Source organism: Hakea prostrata, chromosome 9 (genome assembly GCF_041222555.1).
Source record: "Hakea prostrata isolate BN-2017 chromosome 9, UWA_Hpros_2, whole genome shotgun sequence".
NCBI lineage: Eukaryota > Viridiplantae > Streptophyta > Magnoliopsida > Proteales > Proteaceae > Hakea > Hakea prostrata.
This window is the reverse complement of record NC_142608.1, coordinates 58,918,922-58,933,067: the sequence shown is the minus strand read 5'-3', so window position 1 is coordinate 58,933,067 and position 14,146 is coordinate 58,918,922. Positions and strand designations below refer to the sequence as shown.

At 35.1% G+C, this 14,146-nt stretch overlaps 1 protein-coding gene across 1 annotated transcript; it reads left to right on the top strand.

Moving 5' to 3' along the window:
* Nucleotides 1-5,946: 5,946 nt before the first annotated feature.
* Nucleotides 5,947-7,212, top strand: LOC149005809 (F-box/kelch-repeat protein At1g57790-like). Its single transcript, XM_089135997.1, has one exon. It carries the CDS (start codon nt 5,947-5,949, stop codon nt 7,210-7,212), a length of 1,266 nt encoding a protein of 421 aa, XP_088992123.1.
* Nucleotides 7,213-14,146: the final 6,934 nt, after the last annotated feature.

Here is a 14,146-nt window from a genome sequence, read left to right as displayed (position 1 = left end):
TACTAGGTACAGATTCATGCCAAGTTCTGGATTTCTTTCGGGTTCTTTTGATGTTATTCTGTCGATAAAATCTTTGTAATTTGAAAGGATTTGCCTTCTAACTGTTTGGTTCTTCATTGTTGGAGATGTAATTAGGGAACATGAAAATTAGCAGCAACAGATATCAATCATGAATTCAGAAACATCCATGAGTAAAATCTATTATAGTTCCACATCATTGAACAGATGGGAAAATAGTCTGGTTACAAAATTTAAACAAAAAAACCAAAAACCAAAATCCAATAACAACTACTGAACTCGTGTACAACATTAACTGAAATACCGCAGTCCTAATTCTATCAATAAAGGAAAATATGTCAAGTAGCATCTATTGATCAATGCAATAGTTGTATGGGTAAAATGCCAAAATAGGAAATCCTTAGAGAGTTTTCCTTGCCCAAGAAAATGAAGAACAAAATAACTACAGAAGTTAAAAAAGGTAACAAAAAAGTTGCTGGAAAGCAAGGTGTAGTAGGAGCTTTTAATTTGGTCACCCGATTCCTTGCCTCCCACAATGAGCTGGAAGGATGGCACCATCTGAAGTTTCATGATTTATCAAAACAATAATCAGATGACAGCTACCACAAAATTATTGAATTGGACAAAACGCCCATGGTGAGTTTGGTTGTTAGAAGATAATAATCACCATAACAAATCACAAAGCATGATAGTTCACACAAAAAAGTAAAAAGAAGTGTGTTCATGGGGCAACTATGAATTTCATTTGGACAAATGCATGGAAGGCTTGGTTTTTTGGATGATTCTATCTCCACTTCCATAATAGTATTTCTGAAGCGCAATAGAACCCGTTTAGACAAATCAGGAGAAGGATTGCAGTAACAACTTTCTCAAAGAAATGTAGTAAGTAGTTGAGAGAGGATGAAAGGGGGGCCAGATGTAAAAAAGTTAAGCAGACTGCAAAATAGGTCAGCTCAGTCTTGAGACTAGACTGAAGAGCTTGTCAAATCATTATGTGCTTCTAGATTATGGGTTTGAATTCTACTTATAATTGTTTAGCACAAGTTGACAAAGTCATTTATAAAAGGTTAATATTAATGTTAAGGGCTGGTACATTCTTAATCCATGTTTTTTAATATTGAACAGTTCTAATATGTTATTCGTCTAACTTTGGCTCAGTAAAAACTATTTGTTCATGGCTTTCGAAAGCAAATTGCTGAGAGGCATCAGTTGAGATCAATGCCAGGTACTGGGAGATAATTCGTCACAATTTCATATATATAATGTATGGTCCTCTGGAATTTGATATATCTAACATGCTCTTCCAAACATGACCATGAGTCATGACATGGTGACAGCATCTGTTTCCATCATACCAAGAAAAGAAACATTGCCACTTCTCATAATGTTCTCTTCTTTAGTTTCTTCTCCAATAAACAATTATTTAATGGTTTGGCAGTTGGTACAAACCCAATTGCAGTTGGCTTTCATTCATGGGAAGACAAGTATAAAAGAATTGCAAAATGCTAATTCCATAGTGGTTTTATGACCAGGAACAGGAAGAAAATACCTTACATCAATTCCTGACAAACATCCCACTCTACAATTAGAGCATAGATGTCAGTTTTAAACCCTCAAGACCAGCATTTACACATTAGAACCCACAAGAAGAGGAGGAGTTAGTCCAAGTCTTCATCTTGAGAAAAGAGTTAGATTGATTATATTCCATTAGCTGCTTAATTGTATCTACAGTGACACTTGAAATTTGAAATATGGAACCAAATCAGATTACTAATATCAAAGTAAAGCAATCACTAGTAACCTAAATCATATGACACCCTCAAAACCAGATATATGAACCTCAAGAAGAAATGTATAGAATATATCCAATCGAATTCAATGAAATATCCTAAGAAGCTTAACAGCTAAGGAAGCTATACTAATTGCTCTGGAAACAATAAAATCAATCAAAACAGCATTTGAAGAATTCAAGAGAAACAGAAAATCATATTCAAAACAAATTGAAAAACAATAGTTTGAATCTATATTACAACCAATCCAACCGAAAGTTTCCCAAGATTGAACTGTTCAATCAATTGTATAAACCATGGAATTCAAAACCCTCAGGATTAACAAGGAATTATGATGGGGATGAAACAGGGGAAAAAAGGAGTTTAAAGAACTTACAGGCAGAGATTGTCAGGTATAGGATGAATTTTCACCTTCTTTCTTTTAAGGTTTTAGAAGCCTGACTAGAATGGACAGGAAAACGGTTTATTACTTTCTTTCTTTGTGAAAATTAAATCTCTGAATATGTTTTGGTAGAGATGGGAAATGGAGTGACCAACTCTTTCATACCTGAAATGAAAAGTGGCCAAAACCCAGAGTCTTTTAAGTGGGCCCGATCGTTGGCATTAAAACATGACGTAGGTTTTTAAGTAATGAGACTTACAACCTACTTAGGGATCCTAATCAAATCGAATTAGTTTTAAATTATAAATCCAACCGTCTATATAAAATTAATGCAAATTTTTTACTTTTAAAATTCATTTCCATCTTTAATTTTTTAATTTTGAGATTTCTATAGAATATTCCTTTTTTTTTTTTATTTTTTATTTTCAAGTTATTTTTTCTCATAAAATTTGTTTCTATCACTCATTTCCTTCTAAACCCTAGACTCACTCAGATGGAGAATCACTCTAGATCCACCTCTCCCTCATGAGGAAACTGACCTAATCTGTGGGAACAAAACTGAGATCGATTTGTCGAGAGAGGAAAACTGATATCCATGAAGAAGCTGCTGTGCGCAATCGATATGAGTGCCGGTGGAAGTAACCTCCACATAGTTGCAGTACCAACCATGGTGAGCTCCAGATCCGTCGGATGTGAGGTTCATTGCGCTCACAAATGTCTCCAAACATTTTCTCGAACATTGGCATAACTCTGTACGATGCGGTAGGGAACAGATCAGATCAGATCCATTACTTACGGATTGAGCGACAATGGCGGATGAAAGGACCTTGTCAACGTCTTTCCGGGAGCCTCTCTCTCCAAACATTTTCTCGAACATTGGCATAACTCTGCACCTTGTCGACGTCTTTACGGGTGCCTCTCCCTCCTGAAGCCTCTCCCGTTGTGCCTATGCAAACATCACAATCACAATCATCGATAATCCATTGCGACGAAGCAAATGATTGTGAAGGATCTCTTTCGTCGTCGGACATTCTTACATAGTGGACACCGGAAATACCGGAAATACACCTAAAACATGAATTTGCGCTTGTGTCAAACGAGTCTTTTCATGAAAAGATTGAAGGAGGGATTGTTTTGAAGATGCGCCATGGATTGGACTGAGTTGACTGAATTGGTTGCAGAAGAGAATTTGCAGAGACACGCGGAAGAAGAAGAAACTCGGGAAAAACGGTATTAGGTTCATCATTGGTTTCCCCCAGTGTCTTATATTTTCTTGTCATTTATCAAAATTTTTATTTTACTTCTTGTTCTAAATATGCAGACAGACATTTGATTTCAGATTTAAGAATGAAAAGACTATAAACATCAATGAAATTTATCTTCGGGTTTTATAAAGAAAATCTGAGGAACATATGTTATGCAATTAATGAATCATTCAAGACTCATGCCCCTTGCAATCTGTTGGGCTGCAACACAATACATTATTATTCTATGAATTGACCAGTAAATAATTCATAGGTAAAATAACCCCAACACAATACATTATTATTCTATGATTTATCATATTATTTGTATGCTTCCTCACGGTCTTAATGGTCTCGTTGCTGTTTGGTGAAACCCTAGGCGTTATCGGTCATTCGGCTGCAAAAATAGTGTAGACGCGTGAAAACAATCTTAGAATGAAAGATTCTTTAGTCATATTCTTAAGAGGTGTTTTGTTTTCAAAGGGTGTGATCCATGGTGAAGGGGTACGTTGTTTTGTATGAGGGGCATTTTGGGACATCAAAAGATTATCCATAACTGATATGAGGTTTTACTCTAATGTAGTAATATGATAGTATGATGATTTAACTTGCTTATATTAGTACTTAACTATAATTTCCTAACAACAGGGAGTGTTTCTGATATATTCTCACTCTATAGGAAGTCTTGATTGATAAATTGAATAATTCAAGAGGTGACATTAATATTAGAGGCAACTCTGGGGAGACATTGAAAATTTTTCTAATTTAAACCTTGACTAGCCTAAGATGAGATTGTCTGAAATGGTTTTTCTGAGAGGTACATGTGAGAAAAGAAATAGAAAAAACAACTTTTAAGAATCACAGCATAGTTGTGAATTCGGAATCCACCTATACAATTATAGTGGATCGGGTCAATCTTTCGGTTGTAATAACTTTTCTAAAATTAAACAATTAATGTAATATGATTACTGTAGTTATGAATAGTGCTTGGGAAGCGTGAAATGCAATCATTTTTAGGCAATCTTCATATTTTAGGTATTTTTTTTTCAAGATATTTTTGGTAATTTTTATTTTTATTTTTTTATTTGTGAGAAAATTCCAAAATATCATATCACAATTTGTTAACAAAATTAGAAATAAAGCATAGAAACAAATTTTAAGAGAAAAAATGACTTAAAAAAAAATTCGATAGAAATCCCAAAATATCATACTACAATTATTAGAAAAATTAGAAAAACAAACATGCAAATGAATTTTTAGAAGAAAAAATTTTAAATTAATATAATCACTCGTTTTTTTTTTCTTTTTTGGCAACCCTTTTTCCGAATTGTTTTTACAAATTTAAGAAAAAGAAAAAGAAAATTCTAAATTAATTTGTATAGAAGTATAATCAAAAGAAAAAGAATATCACAATTATTAACAAAATTATTAGAAACAAAATATGGAAAGTAATTGTAAGAGGGGAAAATCACTTGAATAGAAGTAATTCACTAAAACTATAATTACAAATAATTTGGAGCACTCAACCAAATGGGCGAATCCTTAGGAAGAGATTTATAAATGTGGAGGAGTGTATCAAATATCTAATGAGGGAGCTAGCCAATGGACAAAGCTTCAAAATACAGCAAAAAGTATGGGAACATTGTGATGGTATTTGTATAGCCCAAATTTTGTGGAGCAAGTTAGTGAAATCTGCACGTCTCAATGCTTTTGAAGATAATGGGACCCCTAAATATTTAATTGGCAATCTTCATGAGAAATTCTTTTTTTTTTCAATTATAAATACAATTAAAACTATAATTACATGGACCCACATAATACAAGACACCCAAACCCAATAGAAGTAATTTACTAAACCATGTTTCAATTACAAATACAACTAAAACTATAATTACGTATACTCACATAATACAAGACACCCTATATATAGAGGGAGGCAGGTAAAACTTAAAAACTCTAAGCGTAAAACAAAGACAAAAGCAAAGGAAGGAATAGAAAGGACCGATCCCAAGAGTGGAAATCGAATCTGCTGTAAGTCTCTTTCTCTTTTTCGTTATAGCAGGTCCTCTGTGAGCGATATAGTTTTCAGTTTCTAGTTTTTTTCTATCTTCAATGTCGATTCTTGTTTCTCCTGAAGTTTTTTTCTGACATCTTATCCTGTCTATCACGTTTTTAAATTGTGAAACAAGAATCAACAGGGAGGGTAAGCAGCAATTTTCTTTAATTAGTTGCATCTTTTCTTGTGATATTGCTACTTACCGTCCCTGTTTCGTCATCTGGGTCTTGTTCTCTCGAAGTTTTTCCTTTCGAAAAAGAAGAGTTTCTCATGAAAGATTTTCTGGCATCTCATCTATGTGTATTGCTTTTTATCTCCTTTTTCATTCTACCGAGTCCTCAAGTGAGGGATAATATTTTCTAGTTTCTAATTTTCTGTATTTGTTAATTCTAATTCCTGTATATATTGATTGCAAGACAGATAAAGAATTAGTTTCGTTTTGATCATCTTAGCATCATGACTTCCTCCAATAAGCGACTGAAGATGGATACCATTACTGATCATGCCGTCAAAGATATTATGGATGCAATTCCGGAGGAAATTAGGTTGATGATTGCAAACAAATTAAACTTGGAGGACTTTCTTCGCTTTAGTGTAGTTTGCAAGTCTTGGCATTCTACAGCAACGACTGCCAAGAAAACATTGCCATTGCACCTGCGACCTCGATTGCCTTGCTTGATGTTTTTTTCAAAATTTGGTTATCCTAAGTTTCGCATGCTCTTCAATGCCAACGCGGTCAATTGCAATCGGAACATATTGAGGCCAAGGCTTCCTAAAACGGTCATTGACTCTCAATGTGTTGGGTCTAACAGAGGATGGTTGATAATGGTGCATGAGCAACAAAGTTATCTTCTGAATCCATTAACCCAAGTTATAATTCAACTTCCACCGCTAGATACCATTCCCAACCAGATTTTTTACCTTCGCCCTTTTACGTCACAAATATTAAACTTTGTTAGTAAGGCTATATTGGTATCTACGCCTCTTGATGTTAGTGGTTCTAATTTGGATGATAAAAACATTGCATCTGCCGTGATGAAGAATAATTGTGTGGTACTTATGATTCATTCTAACAATGCATTAGCCTTTTGTACCCCAGGGGACAGACGGTGGACTAACTTCAGATGGACTGATTTGGGAATATATTATAAAGACATTATTCTTTATAATGGAAAATTGTATGCCGTTACTAAAGAGTGCGATCTTAGACTTGTGGAGTTGGATCCTTATCGAGAAACGACAAGTTGCAACATCCCTCCTCCAACTAGCGTGGACCTCGACCCTGATATTGATGAAAAGAAGCGGAAGGCGTTATATTTGGTGGAATGTCTTGGGGACTTGTTGATGGTTGTGAAAAGTTGTATAGCTGGTGATGTAGAATATTATGGAAGTCTTACATTCCAGATATTCAAGTTAGACTTGAATAATCTAAGATGGATTCAAGTGGAGGACTTGGGTGATCACATGTTATTTATTGGCAAAAGTACTTCGTCATCTGCATCAACACGTGACTATCCTCAATTTAAAGAAAACTGTATATATTTCACATACGATGAAGCATTCACTTGGAAAGGACCAAAGGTATATCAAATAGCAAAGAGCACTGGTGTCTTTCACTTAGAAGATAGCAGCATTACACATTTTTTACCATATAATTTGGAATTTTGTACATCTCCACCTATCTGGTTCACACCAGATTTCTTGTTAGAAAGGATAAAGTAGCAAGAGGGGTTTAGGCTGGAGATCAGTGTCTGGAGTATTTATTTTATGTCTTCTCGTGATTGTTCTATCCTACAAATGTTTTATACTTTTGTTATAACTTCGACAACTTTTTTCATATTTTTATGGTTAAATTTATTGTCCGGTCGTAGATTTAAATTTCATATCATATGTTGTAAAGAGTCCTACTGGAACACATGCTTTAATCAAGTGACCTATTGGTACACAATCATGCGATCAATTTCAAGTATAAATGAATTCTTCCCATTCATCTACTGAACAAAAATTTAGGAATGAAATTTTTATGCTTGTGCTTCTGAAAGGAAAAGGCTAAACCTTATCAAGATAAAATGTTACCAAAATCTAAACCTACCACTAAAAGGGCACCAGGTTTTTTATATGGTGAAAGTATGAACAACTGTGCGTATTCCACAGTAGTATACAAAAATAAGCCTATTCTAAAAAAGAATTAACAAATATTTCTACAGCTTGTTTTAACAAGACCTCAAATAAGGTCATTTCAAATAGTCAAAACTAAATAGATTCAAAGAAAAACATCATTGTTCTAGGTTCAACTTCAATGCTGCATCATTAAATGCGCAACACTGTATTGCCAACGATCGAGATTGAAATCTTAATTGTCTGTCTCGCTTTTAACCATCTGCGAAACGGACGGTTGAGATCGAAATCTTGACCAACATTTCAATATCAACCATTGGCAGCACATGTTGCACATTTAATGTGCAGAGATGCGGAAGGCGAAATCTTTTGAGGGTTCCGACCTCCCTTAGATTGGAAGGTGAAGAAACGAAGCTGCAGAGATGCAGAAGGCGAAATCTTTTGAGGGTTCCGACCTCACTTTGCCCCGGCTCGAAGCAATCCCACCGTTCCCTATGTTAATTGGAGAAAAGTCGCATTCACCATTCACCGATGGTTGCTCGTCTTGCGATTCCAAGAAGAGGAATTTTTGTTTGCGCTTCCACGGATATTCTCCGTGTAGGCCCAGGATGATGACACCTGTCGCTTAAAACATTCGTACGGTTAAGATAGTAGGGGTTACAATACATGTTAATTAGGTCTCTGAGGTTTAGAAACTTTATTAAATTACAAAAATCCACCATCTTAATTTAAGTTTACAAAAGTGTCTCTTATACCATGTTGCTGAAAAACAATTGAAAACACCCTAGCTGCCACTGTTGAAGTCTTGCAAATCCATCAATTTGTAAACTACCAGTCAATCCAAAAACCCCAATACTAAAACATGGATAAGATTTGGTGGCCTTCAAGCTCGAAGACTTGACGGGGAGAGGAAATTGAAGGGAAAATGGTGGACAAAAATACCTAAAAGTTAAAACCCCAATGCTAACTACAGAGTTCTTGTACAAGGAGGACGGTCTAGGCTTCGTTAGATGTTACAGAAATTAAGGAAACCAGGCCCATCAGCAATCATTGATGTCGCACAATTTGTTTTTTAACTAAAATAAATAAAACCCCATTACATGTATAGAACGCATTCAACAGAGCTTCAGCACATTAGAGTTAAGTAGAGTTTAAAAAATAAAATGGAGAAAGTAGAACTTATCAAACTGAAGAATCACTGAATTAGTTTTCTTTTATTTTTCTTTGATTTTTCATGGAAATAATGGAATTTTTTTTAAGCAGCTGCAGTTGATTCTTTGACGATGAATAACTGGGAAGACTGGGTGAGTCATCGGAGATGGGAAAACAAGATCAAGGAATGCGTAGGAATCAATGTTTCTAAGTCTGCATTTGGTATATCTTTAATTTTGGCCATCTTTTGTAAATTTGACTTCAATCAGGGGTGTGTAATTATAAATTATTTAAAATCTAAAAATTAAAAATAAATCAATTTTATCTCAATATGTGGATTATACAAGTACACGTGTCGCAACATTACGCCTTTGCATATGATATCAGAGAGACAGAAACTCCACAATCAAACAAAACAAAAAAAAAAAATGAATCTTACTATATATAGCCTGCGCTCTTGGTTTTTAGTTTTTCTTTTTCAGCTTTAATTTGGACGTCAAGAACCCCACTCCCATCGGCCAGATGCACACTTTTTGTTTGCATATCGAAAAATTCTGGAAAAATGTTCCTGCTGTGCTACCTTTGGTAACATAAAAAGATTGAGGAAGGTCTGGAAAGTGAATGGAGAGTTTGCTGGATATGTGCAAAAATGGGGGAGCTTGAGTCAAGTTGTTGTTTCAAGGGCTGGGCATCTCGTCCCAGCTGATCAGGCAGTGAATTCTCAGGCGATGATCGAAGATTGGATTCTGGAAAGAAGACTGTTTCAAGATGAGAAAAAGAGCTTTCAATTATCATATGGTAAGGGTTGTCTATAAATTCCTCTTGTGTTCTTCCAAAGTAAAGCCACCAATCAAATGATAGAATGGTTTGGCACTTTAATGGATATGTCTACAATATAGAAGGCCTAGTGGTTGATTCTGAGTAACTTATAACACAGATGAATCATCTCATGCCTGGAATTCCTATATGAAAAAATTAAAAATCCTGTTGAGCTGAATCTAACAAATGATTTGGGAGGATTAATAATAATGGTATGATTGGTTCATGGATTCATTCACTTTTAAGAATACCATCAGGGAATTCATCTGCTTGTACTTAATCTAGATATTTAATGCGAAAATCCAATATCTGGTTTGGAAATACAACTAGTTGTGTTAGATAAGGAATAGTTTTAATTGGTGGTTCGAAACTAATTCAGTGGAGGGGGGGTTTGGAACAGAAAGGGCGGGCCGCGGGGGATAACCACAGGGACGGAGCGAGGCGGGATGGGGAGGGGCGAAGATCGAAGAAGATGATAGGTGCGGAGAACAGGGCCGTCTCCGCTATCCCCTGGATGACACCGGGAGATCAGAAGGATACACTGTTAGGGATAAGGAGAAAAGAAAGAGAAGAAAAGAAGCACAAGGGATTTAACGTGGGGAAACAGAGAAATGTGAAACAAATGAAATTCAAACAGCGGGCCATGGATTTAGGGCGATGATGTTTGAAAGGGGTAGAGGCAAGACGAGGCTCTTCTTCGGATCTTCGACACGGGGTAAGAGGATACACGTTAGGGATAATGGATGAAGAACGAGAAGAAACAGGCAAGGGATTTAACGGGTGGAAAGCGAGAAATGTGACAAAGAATGAAACAGTATTTATGTCGGTAGAAGTATGAAACGAATGAAGTAAACATGCGGCGATGGATTTACGGGGCGATGGGGAGCGGAGAGGCGCGAGAGAGGCACGGGAGGCTCTTCTTTTGGATCTTGACACTGGTGGATAACGAACGCGATACACTGTTAAGGTAAGGATGCCACGAAGAGAAGTACAGGTTTAACGGGTGGAGAGGAAGGAAGAATGAAAAGATCAGTTTTGGAAAGAAATATATTGCTCGAAGTAGAGTAAGAGAGGAGAAGGAGGAGGAGTTTAGGTAGGCTATGGAGATTAGTGTACGGAGTGTTTATTTTATGTCTTCTAGTGATTATTTCCATCCTATAATTTTTTTGCGCTTTTGTTATGACTTTGATAATGTTTTCCATAGTTTTTTGGTTGAATTATTGTCTGCCTCATATGGCTCTAAATTTGTTCATGTATTTTTTAAACACCCTCCCATGCCAAAAAAAAAGGTTTGTTCATGTATTTCTTTTTACGGGATAAGGATAATTGGAAATTTGAAATTAAAATTATATGTGAGCATAAGGATTAGTCCTAATTTAAATTTCATATCACATGTTGTAAAGAGTTCTACTTGAGTACATACTCTAATATCATGTGACCAATTTCAAGTATAAATTGAGTCTACACCACCACCACGACCATGAAAGCTATACGGTCTCTCTAGAATGAGTGGATGAACAAACATCTTCAAAAGGCAACCATCGTCAACAAATTTTGAGTTTGAATCACAAATAATGGAAGTCTACAAATGTGGCCAAAAGAATAGATACATAAACAACACTCCATGCCGTCAACATAATGTAGTGCCCCAAATTGAATCTTTGCTAACTGAGTTATAAAGAAAATTTGCACCTGAACTGCACCACACATCCGTATCTTAGTGAGGTAATTCAGAAAATGTAGCTTTTAATCAAGCAATATGCAATGCTAGAATTACTACTATATATGGTAAAATTCTTTAACTATAGAACATGGTTGCTATTTCTAGTGTCAGCAGCTAATTCCTCATTGCAGAAGTATTTAGTATTTACTTTCACACCATTCAGTTAATTATTTTGTTCCCTGTTTTGCTCATGTTTATGGGTCACAACAAATAAGTCGGTTTTTCATAGTTCCCTTCCCTCTTACATAATATATATAAAAAAAACAAAATCGAATATTCTAAAGATTCTCTTCCTCTATCACTTGGCTGGAGCATCTAGTAGGTATATTTAAAGATCCAAGAAACAGTGCGATTGATGTTGACATATATTCATAGCTTATTATTAGGAGATTTTCTTAGGGTCTGTTTGGTTACTTGAGTCTGCAGATTTCAAAAATTTAGAGATTTCAAATCTACAGACTTCAAATCTCTAGAGTCATGGTTCGTAAAATTAACTGTTTGGTTAGTTTGAATTTTTGGAATAAAATTTCTAGATTTATCCTAAAAAAAGATTTATTGAATTATGGTTCAAATCTTTAACGCTTTGATAGTATGGGTGAAATCTCTGGATTTCACCTCATACCCATAAATCTACCGATTCACGTTTTTAGTGTAAAAATGTGAATCTCTAGATTTCATGAATCTAGAGATTCACACAACCAAACAGGTAAAAATCTCCCATTTGTGAATCCAGAGATTTCAAATCTCTGAATTCGCGTAACCAAACAGGCCCTTAAGTTATCTCCTAATATTAATATCAATCAGACTTTTTATTAGTAACATCATTAATCTCAATTAGTGTTACACCAAAAAAAAAAAGAAAAAATCTCAACTAGTATTAATTTATTATTTTTAATATTATTTCTATATTTGAAGGGAAGAAAATAAAAAAGAAGAAAAAAAAAATTTTCTTCTATAATAGAAAGAATATAAGATACAAGAAAAAAAGAAAAAAAGAAAAAACGAAAAAGTACTGGTTGCAATGGTCGATGAAGACAAAGACAACACGAACATAGGGTTTTTTGTTGAAAGGTATTCTTACCATTTTGAAAAGTTTAACTTGTTTACATCCTCACATTTAAGTTTGATTTTCCATCCAAGGGTTTGACTGATAAATTACGTAACTAAGGGTATAACCAAGGTTTAAAATATCGGTATCGAGTATCGTATCGGTTAGGTGATTTTAAGAGACGTTTCGCCCTGTATCGAATATTGTATCGCTCTGGTTAATATATTTTAGTGTAATTTAATATAGAGACGTATTGAGATGTATCGTATCGGTTGGGTCAAATATAGATACGTATTGGCTAGTATCGTATGGTATCGAGGGATACTTTAAACTTTGGGTATAACAACGCAAAGATTACCCAAAATAACGGGTATAACGAGGCAATGCTGTTGCGAGATTGTGTAACTTGAGAGGATCCTCTAAACCTTTTTAGTTTGTTTTCTCTTGAAAAGGCTAAAAAACAAAAACATGGGCCGAACTTAAATATCTGATGTCCTACTTGGATCAGGCCCATTTCGCTTTCCAGTATAATTGTGGATCGTGTGCTTCAACCATAGCATATATTCCCATTGATTCCCCAAGAAGCAGCATCAAAATGATCGAAAGCATCCTACAACAACCTAACAGAAATTAGATCCGTTAATTAGGTATCTGATTACTCCATCAAGACAGATGAAATAACATAGTTTCCACATCTAACGTAGCTTAACTTTTGTTCTATGTTTTTAACTAATACGGTTTACATGTTATCATAACTTCCCTGTAGATTATTTTCCGAACACGTGTCGTCATTTCTTCCCGACCAAACTCATTTCTCACCATCAAAATCAAAACATGAAGTTTATATCAAATTCTCCAGACTAATGAATCTGGAGGCTAATGAAGCAGTAGCAACAATAAGGGTCTATGCCACCAAATCCTCAACAAAGCATGAAGTTTGGCTCCACTAGTAATTGATTCCTCCACAGACATTACAAAGAACCCACCAGAATTCATCAAGCCTGCAATTCAACTGTAGATGTGGAATTGTACATGAGTTCCTCATTTTTTAATGATGGTGTCTAACAAATTCAACTGTAAACGCCAAAAGGTTTTGCACTTCAAATGCACACATTAGGGTCTCAACGTATACCTATGCTCTCTTGCTCTGCTTTATGTTTCTTCCCACTGGGATTTCTTTTGAACTAAACTGTTTGCGTTTTATTCCAATTGTAAACACAATCGTATTATTAATAGAAGGCATGATCAGTGGAAAACTTGATGAATGATTGGTGTCTTTCACTTAGAAGATAGCAGCATTAAACATTTTTACCATATAATTCGGAATCTTGTACATCTCCACCTATCTGGTTCACACCAGACTATTTTTAGAAGGGATGGAGTAGGAAGAGGGGTTTAGGCTGGAGATCAATGTAGTAAGTATTTATTTTATGAGGTGATTGTTCTATCCTACAAATGTTTTATACTTCTCTTATAACTTTGACAACTTTTCCTATATTTTTATGGTTGAATTGTAGTCCGTTGGGTTGATTTAAATTTCATATCACATGTTGTAAGGAGCACTATTTGGAACACAGACTCTAATCAAGTGACCTATTTGTACACAATCATGGGACCAATTTCAAATATAAATGAACTCTTCCCATTCATGTATTGAACGAAAATTTAAGAATGAATTTTGTATGCTTGTGCTTCTAAAAGGAAAAAGGCTAAACCTTTTCAAGATAAAATGGCGCCAAAATCAAAACCTACCAATAAAAGGGCACCAAGTTTTTTATATGATCAAAATATGAACA